General features: G+C 40.4%; 1 protein-coding gene across 1 annotated transcript in view; it reads right to left on the reverse strand.

The window, feature by feature from the left end:
• Positions 1-8,159, reverse strand: part of MSRB3 (methionine sulfoxide reductase B3) — a 67,271-nt gene extending 59,112 nt beyond the window's left edge. Inside the window, exon 1 of the mRNA XM_026868078.1 lies at positions 8,037-8,159. Coding sequence (XP_026723879.1) covers positions 8,037-8,112 — 76 coding nt within the window. The 5' untranslated portion in view covers positions 8,113-8,159. The remainder of the gene's footprint in view (positions 1-8,036) is intronic.
• Between the last annotated feature and the right edge of the window lie 1,411 nt (positions 8,160-9,570).

Here is a 9,570-nt window from a genome sequence, read left to right on the forward strand (position 1 = left end):
AAAGAACACCACCCAAAAATTAACTGTCTTTTAAAAAACTTATTTACTTAACAACCAGGAGGGTCATATGGCCACAAGGGAAGGGCAAGCCCCTTCTGTGCAAATTTGCAAGCTTCCCATGCAATCAAGTAACAGAGCTACCATATTTATTTTTTCCACCTGGTCATCAGCATGGCTCCCATTTTATGTAAATGGAGTCAAAATCAGAGATCTTCCATGTAAGACAGCAAATTTCTCAAGTACTAAAAATAAATCCCCAAACTCCCAAATAATGCATCTCCTCTGTGCACTTGTTTTCTTTCCGAAGAAAGTGGTACTGGAACCCCAGTGTTCCCTGTACAGGCAGCATCTATGGGAAGAGACGCTGCCTGGTTGTTTCCACAGGTCTGCAAGCCTCTTTGTGGCTGGTTACATGGCCAAGGTAGCCACACAAGCCAAAGAGACATTCCCTGGAGAAGAAATCTGAAGCTGCTTCTCCTCCCCACAAATGCAAAATACACTTAACAAAAGACTGAAATGTTTTGTGCAGTGGGGAAAAAGGAAGGAAAAGCAGCTCGTCTGTCCTCTCCAGGGATGTCTACTTTACTTCCTTATCTCACGTTAATGAAATAAATGTCACTACCAGCCACAATCTTAGTCTCACAACCTTTCCAAATTACAACCACTGAGGACTCCAACCACCACCCTGCGCCAGGTGGTGGAGGGGGGAGGCAGCTTCCCCCAGGGCATTTTGAACTGTCACCTTCACCTGTACTATAGTGATGGCAGCATGTGGCTGCTCAGCAGAGACTGGTGAATAGAAGCACCTTCAATTAAATGGAGAAAAAGCTCATTACTTTATGAACCGCCACTTTTGTTACCCTTTCTGCTGAGATGGCCAAAGGGTGCATGGGGCAGCTGAAGTATTTGCCTTGCTCTTGAATGCAAACCAGGCAAGACAAAATCAAGATCTACTGCAGTGTAGGAGGGAACGTTTATAATGATGGATATCTCTTCCTCTCTCTCTTAACAGATAAAGAGACTTTTCTTGTGCTGATATGATCCTATCACCTTTCATAGGCACTACATTTGTTTAAATTAAAAACAAGAAAGGCAATGACAATGCGCACTCTGTATCTGGTCAGTAGATTTCTGTCAGAATCAATAAAAGGGTGCACGACATATGGAAAGGCATTTTATTAACAGCAGAATTAAGCTGAATTTAATGAGTGCTTCATGCTACCTTTTGCATTTAAAATATTTCAGTAAGCCATCAAAATAAGTTTATTCACACGGCTTTAATAAAGGTTTAACCCTGGCAGCAGAAACAATTAAAAAGTCAGCATTTGCCAGTGGTTACCACAGTGGTGTGTAGCTTATTGCGGCATTTAGGCTGTTGCTAAATCCTCCTGCTGCTTCCTCCACAATAGTGATGTGTGGCCTGTGAAATGAGCACTGCATTTCAAGAATCAAGGTGCCACAATCTATACTTGGGATGGGGGTGGAGGAAAGGAGCAGGGTGGAGGGAGGTCTTTCTTCTCCAGTTCCCCACAACAGCCCAGATCTAACTCCCTGCAAAACTCAGTCTGTCTCCAACTGTGCAGGAACCCTTTTAGCAAAGATGCAAGCAGGCACAGCCTTTTATCCCACATCTTCAAGCACCGAGGGACACACCCAGCATGAGGGCAGGAACAGCTGGAACACGGTGTGCTCCAGCTGTTGCTCTGCTATGGCCACCATGGAAAACACAGTAGACCCCTCCCCTCTCAACCTGCTTCAGAACTAAAGGTAGAGAAACAGCCAAAAAAGGTCAGTGGCTGTCAACTTCTTTCCCTGGTGGGATTTCTGGACGTCCCTATGTTTGGGTCAGGAAGATGGGGTCAAGCTCTATAAAAGGGCTTTAAGAGGACTCAGTTGAGCCCTTCCCTGCTGTGCTGTCCTTGGGAGTCCTTGACTGGGCCAGAGCACTGAGCAGGGAGGTGTTACCTGCAGCACACAAAGCTGCCAGAGCCCAACCTAGGCTGCCAGCAGCTACAACCCCACAACAACCTCTCCCTCCAGCTGAAGTAGGGGGCACCTTCGTACCCCAGCTACATGCTCCTTCTCAACACAGCCTCTTTTGAAGGCAATCACGAGATGAGACACACGTTTAGCCTGTAACTAAGAACAAACCTTTTCTGCTTCTTAACCATCTCTGGGACACAATTCCTCTCTACTCATTTCCCCTAAATCACGATCTGTGCTGTAGTAACCTGTGGTTAACCTAACAGCTAAGTTATAACAATGTTCGTGTCTTTGGTGCCTGACTCTCAATCCACACTCTAGACCCATTCAATGTACCATCAAACTCCAAGCTCACACATCCCCTAAGTGACCTCCTGGGTCATCTCCATCACTTCCCAACATACTCTCACTGACTTCAGGGTTCACATTCCCATTTTGCACCTTTTCTTTCTTGCCCTCCCTCAGCTTAACAAGATATTTCATTCTATTTTGTGTGCTGTCATCTCTCCTTTACAGAATCACAGAATCATCTAGGTTGGAAAAGACCTTGAAGATCATCCAGTCCAACCATTAACCTAACACTGACAGTTCCCAACTACACCATATCCCTTAGCGCTAATGCCAGTCACATTCATCACATCACAAATGTCACATCACATTCTTCTCTGCAACCTTTATCATGCACTCTTCAGAGAAAGGACAAAGCCAGGAGCTACTTTTAATTGAAGAGAAAAAAGTGAAAGCAGCCCTTAAAGGACTTCTCAGACCTCCTGTTATAAACACAGTCCCAGTAACTAAAAAAGTTGCTTTTCATGGGAAACTAAAACACAGAAGCAGCATTAGTGCTGAAAACTCATCTTTTCCATACCCAACTAAGCAGAAAACGCAGTAAGCCTGAGCGGCAGAGGACACAGGAATGGAACACAGAAAATTTATGAGCTCCCAGAATTAAAACATTCCTGCAAGAAGGGTAGAAATGGCTTGTGGTGGGTCCTTTATAGGAGCAGGAAGGGAAGGCAAATGACCTTAAGAGATCTGTCAGGAAACACATTAAGGAACTGGCTCTGTGCACGGTCTGGGAGCACAAGAAACGTCTCACCATCCCTGTGCTACTTCTTGCCAGAGTCACTGAGGAGCCTCCACCCAGGCGAGGCAGGGACGACGAGCACCTTCTGTCTATCCAGCAGATGAGGGAGAGTGCAAATCTCCGCCAGGACGAAGACTTAAGGAGGGGGGAAAAAACAGGGTACGAACCCTAGGGTACAAACAAAAAGGGTACATTAACAAAGGGTTTCGGGTCTTCTTTATGATCCCAAGTTTTGCAAGCATCAGGCACAATAACAGTATTACTCCCAATGAGATATCTAAAAATAAATTTCATTCTAAACTGTACTAAATAAGACATTCTAGACTGAATACTATTGTACAAAAGAAACATTTGTAAATACAGAATAGATTGAATATACTCCCATTAAGAAAGCTCTATACAAAGGTAATTTTAAAAACACATTTCCAAGCCATTCCAAAAATATAATAATGTTATGCTCTGTTATGATACTACAGTGTTCAACTATCATATGACTACAAGGTAGACATACATGCAAACATTTATATAACAATGACACATGAACAGCTATTGTGCTCACACAGTGATTGTTTTAAAGACTTTTCAAGCATTTACTAAATTCCTCATTAACTGCTGGGAGGTAGTAAACTAGATAATTTTTAAGACACTATTTTAAGTTTAGAAATCTATGCGTGTTCCAAATTGACTTTTTTCTTTTTTTTTTTAATTTAGCATTGTAGAAATTAGTTTTGATTTTTGCCCCCCAACCAATTCTGAGGAACAAGTACATCCAGCTGAGATCTTGTATGACATATTTAAACCCAGTGCAAATTTTTGCATTCAAGATATAAACCCCAGAAAACAGGGATTTATGATTAAAACATTGACAAGCATTTAACTGCAGCAATACAGGTGGTTTTTGCTATACAACATATCAGTCTTATTTTTATTTTCCTTCAGTTCATGTGAACAGACATCTTTAATAGTATATCTCTGGTGATACACATTATGGAAAGTTACAATAAAGTTATACATTATGGAAATTATATCTCTGAACATTTCAACATACAATATGAAACATTTCAACATACTTAAGTCACACAAAGTTTAATAGCAACTACAGTACTTTGAACACATTTTGAACATCTTTTCTAGGCTTTTTACTGTTAAATTCAGATCTGGCAAACACTACACACACACACACACACATAATTTCACTGACATGAGCAGTCTGAGAGTTCAGAGGGACAAATGCATATGAATAACTCATGTATGTAAATGTCTGCAAGATCTGCTCCTAAAAGTAATCCTTTATGTTAAGATTACTACCAAAAATCCAGTTCTGAGACCCAGCAATTTTCTGTTCACTAACTATTCAATTTTATAAAAAGACATTATACTGAAACTTGGAATTAACAAGGGTTTAATAAAACAAGTTATGAGAAACTATACCATAGATATTTACTTAATAAAGACTTACACCATATGCCCAGCACCATCTTCATACAGATGTATTGTAGTTTAATCTAATCCTAGAAAAGTATGGTTTATTACTAGTAGTTGTTTTAGTAATTAAACACTTCACGACAATTTAATATTATCTAGGACTTTATTATTTCATACAGAAAAAAAACCCCTAAGTCTACCCCTGTAATTTCTTCATGATCACTTTTACTTAATTTTACAAGCACCATAATTTTCTTTGATCTACAGGAAAGGAAAAGCCAAATTATTTCATGCAAAAAAATGTGATGTAAGCAGCATAACATTCAAAGTGTTAAAGAAATAAAGGATTTTTTTAAGAAATGAGAACCCATAATAATTAAAAGACACAGCAAAACAAAATAAGCTCTTTTTACTTCATAGATTGGTGGTCTGCTACAGAAAATATATGTACATGGAATCTGCATAATCATTATTTGTACCAGTTGCAGGTATGCACTTATGCAGCTGAAGTAGTTTTTACATTAAAAGTTTGGGGGTGTTTTGTTCTGGTTTTGTTTCAGGGTTTTTTTTAAGATTTAATTTCTGTGAACTAAATCCTGGCAGGTGCTGAGTGCATCCTACATTTCCAAAGAAATTTAGAGCATTCAACCCTAATAAAGTGGGCTCAAGGAGCAACACTTCTACATCACAGGACTGACACAACAGAGCTATAATCATTACTGGCAATGAAGAAACACTGAACCAACGTGAAGGTAGTTTGCGTAACAGCACAGATCGATGTGATTTTTCCCAATGCTCATGCTTTTCTTAAAATACCTGTAAATGTTCATAAGGTCTCCGGGTGTACTTTATGTATGAATGACTCTTAAATGGGAAGCTTTTCATATAGTGCTAAGGGCGCAAAACAGCATATCCTTAGTGCCATCTACTGGGAATGCCTCCTCACTCTGACTTTAACATGTTGGCTATAAAAAGTGTAATGGGCAAACTGTGCGCTAGGTTTGCACACGCTGAAACGTTTAGTCCACACTTCAGACAAAAAACAAAAAAACAAAAAACCAAAAAACTTTGAAGAATAGATCCACACTCCAGGTGCTAATATACAAATAGAAAAAAAGAGTAAAACCACTTCATTAGCACAACTGATCCAGTGTAACAGGCACATATTTACAAAATAGTGTTTTTCAAAGAGACACAAAGGTCATCTCTATTGTAAGATACTTCCTAACATTATTTCATTCATTTAAGTTATGGAGAAAAAAAAAATCACTTATTTCTGATCTACAACTATAACTTTATGATAAATATAAAATAAATATTGCATTGTATTACTTTGCTCCTTACAGAAAGGACAGGGATACCATTCCAATCATAGAAATTGAAATGATACTTCCATCCTGCAAATATTTAACTGCATGGAGTTTAAAACTGTGCTTGAAAGCCCAATTTACAGCTCTTCTGGCTTTTTGCTCCCTTAAACTGAGCAGGCTAGAAGGCTAGAAAATCTCCTTCCTTATGGAATCTGCCACTGAATTAGAAGGCAACCAAACTCCACACCATTCCAGAGTCCATGGGCACACAGCACGGCAGTATGGCTTCAATTCGCACAGAACTGGGTGGTGGGAAAAGTACTAACTCAAAGTGTTAGAGAACTCATGGTATTTTCTGTATACTCAAAAGTTAAAGTCACAGCGCATTGTGGCATTTAAGCAGATGTTGGCTCTAGATCTTGTTCCCATGTTTAATTTGATACATGCTATACCATTTACTTGCAACCCCCTCAATATACCACACACAAAAAACCAAACCAAAGGCAAAGCAAGCCTACGTTAGTTTATAAGCATCTGGGGAATTTAGATTACTCTTAAAATATGTGAGATATGTGATTGTATATTATTCCACTGTTAGCAGATGAATTTGGGTTTATTATACATAAATACATATATATATAAAGTAGACAGTCAGTGGAACTCAATCTATTAATGTCTGCACAATTATGCATCAAAGGGACAGGAATAAACAGTAGTATTACGAACTTTTTATTCCAAAATGTAACTACTGGATCATGCCAGAAAAATTACTTCACAAAATAGCTAATGTCATGCTTTCCAAACAGGTACGCGATAGCAAAACCTCCCATGGGCTGTGTTTCTAGCTGATCAACTTTGAGATCGCCTTTTCAGAGCAGAAACAAAATGGCCAGAAGACTGTGTGCCCCCATCTTAAGGTAGACACCAGCAATATAAGCACACATTAAAAGGTGCATAATGAGAGCTAAGGAAATTTGCTTACCCTATATTTTTAGGATTTTAAATCTGGCTCAGCAGCAAATACAACAGGAAACGAAGGTCAGGCTGACACAATGTGGGCTATTGTCTCTCTTCCTCAATATGTGTTTGCAGCTCCTATCTAGGTTAATGGGTTTTGTGCACATGTGGGGGGAAACAGAACACAAATGCTGCAAAAATTGGACTCAGATTTACTTCAAATAAAGTGTAATCAGCTTCAGAAAAAATCCATCAGCTTGAAAACTGATGTCTTATCACTGAAAAAATCTTTAAAACATCAACTCCATATGCTTAAGTCCAGCTCTGGGAAAAAGTGCTCACAGCATTTTGCACCCTGATGAACCAGTTGTGAGTGTAGTACAAACACCTGAGCTGTTTCTTTTTTGATGCTTCACATACGGATCAGCCAGGACTGTATCTTTTTTATTTGGGTGTCAAGAAAATTCCTAGTAATGTTCAAAATTAGCTCAGAGCAGCTTTTATTTTCTCCCAGCTAACCACGTACACTGACATTATTATGCAGACATTACAGATGCTATTGCTGTTAAACACAAAATACTCAGGTTCAAGGTTTTCATGATACAACAAACTAATTCCTCTGACAGCATATTCTTTAGTTATGTGACACTTCTCTAAATAAATAAATGGAAACATGCAATTTAATGCCCAGATGCAGCTGCACTTTTATTGTAAGGTCCAGGTTCAGCTATTAGGTCTGTGAAGGATTCGGTAAGACCCCATCTCCATGAGTTTTAAGTTCTGCACACTTTTTGTACATAGCTTTCAGTGCAACATACTTGATTCATAATAAAAATGTAAAAAGAAGACACATGGAGTGTAACTATAGTATACTGCTAAAGATTTCAGAAAATATTTTAAAGTCCTATGATTTAACAGAAAACAATATGCTAAAGTATTTTCTGCATCTCTTAAAAAAAGTTATAAATTGCATTTAATACATCATTTTCAGTTTCATTCCACTAGTTTTGACAAGAGTGAGGAAAATAATATAAAATTTACAAGAGAATATGTTGGACAAGGAAGTCAGCATTTCCAAGCATGCTAAAATACTTTGGATATGAAAACCCTTACTCAAGCCAGTGACTTTTACAAAAAAAAACAAACAAACTTCTGGTTCAAAGGAAAATTTAAACAAACCAGAGCAGCCCATAGCACATAGTTTCCTGCAGCAGAGACACCCATTCCTAAAGGGCCTTCATTACGCATGACACAACAAGCAGCACCCATTCAACCTGAGGGAAGCCCACAGGCTCGCAGGGCCACTGGCTGGCTCTTTGTCACCAAATGCAGCAGGTTGAATGCAGACATCACTGTGATATCCTCACCAACAAAACCAGAGGCAAAGAACAGGGGCAAGAGCAAAAAAAAAAAAAAAAAAAAAAAAAAAGGATGAGAACAAATTAAAACATCAAAGATGTTAAGATACATTCACAGAAAAAACAATGCTTACAATTTTATGAGACCACCACACAGGAGCACAATTCTAAATGTGCTTTTCTTAGTATGTTTAGCCCATTTCTGAGACACACACCCCCCCAACCAAAATTGATAGAATATATAATACGTAGTATTTAGTGAAAGCTACCAAGTGAGAGGGAGTGGGCATTTTTATAGGGAGCATTCACAATAGCTGCTTTAGATACCCAACGGAGAAGGACTCAGGGTAGCAACCTATGTGGTCTCAAGTGCAGAGGTACCAAGGGAGAAACCTCAGGACCTCAGCTTGACAGCAGAAATCCTGCTTTGAACACCCAGGAATGCCAAGCAGATCAAACATACAGGCTTTTTCTATTTATGTTATTTAAAACACAATCACACTCCGCAACATTTCTGAATGGTGAATGCTGGACACCAGTCATTGCTAAAAATTGTTCTTTTGATGACTTGAGGAACGTGACATTTCATTGTAATAAACTTGCCAGATATCTTAAAACCACAACTTTTTTTTAAAGGCAGGAAATAATTCGCATTGTGAACTGTCCATGAGATATATTTAACCAATCTTCCGGCCAGTTTAAATATAGCAAACAGAAAGATGGCAGTTGTGAGATTTAATGTATGAATACTAGTTGTTTCATTTGCCCTGCAACGAGAAAAAGAAAACGCAGCTCCCTTATGGCCCTGCCATTCGTAGCTACAGCTCTCTTCGGAAGATGACGTGACATCGGGGACCGGAGCCAACTGCCACCAAAGTCACAAATGAAACTTTCACGGGCTCTGGTGGAAGCGGGGTTAGGCGCCCGGTGGCTAGCGAGCAGCAGGGCACAACTCCTCGTCTCCTCCCAGGTGCCCTCCTCCTTTTTCGCGCGTGGCAGCAGAGAGCTGCGGGAGGCAGGGCGCCCAGCGGCCTGGGCATTTCCCCACCCGTGGAGAAGCCGCGCTCACCCCGAGGAGCAAGCACAAAGTACCCAGCCATGCATATTACCCAACCACTCCGGAGCGTATCTGACGGAAACCCGCTTGCATTAACATGCCTGAGCTGTGACTTATCCAAACTAAACTCGCTGCAAAGCCCAAACGCCTCTGAGGTGCCGAACGGCGGCAAGGCGGGGGGAAGCCGGGCGGTGCACGGCGGGCGGACAGCCCGAGAGCCATTACACGGAAATAAGTCACGAGTGACTGCAGAGACGGTTAAAATAAAAAAAAGAAAAGAAAAAAAAAAAGTAACCCCCCTCCCCAGCAGACTCCCGGCTAGTAAAAGCCGAGACACCCGCGCTCGGCCAGGCCACCAGCGGCCCGCGGGCGGGCAGCGCCTGCCCCTCCGGC

The sequence above is a fragment of the Athene cunicularia genome (genome assembly GCF_003259725.1).
Source record: "Athene cunicularia isolate RWA chromosome 1 unlocalized genomic scaffold, athCun1 chr1_part2, whole genome shotgun sequence".
Taxonomy (NCBI): Eukaryota; Metazoa; Chordata; class Aves; order Strigiformes; family Strigidae; genus Athene; species Athene cunicularia.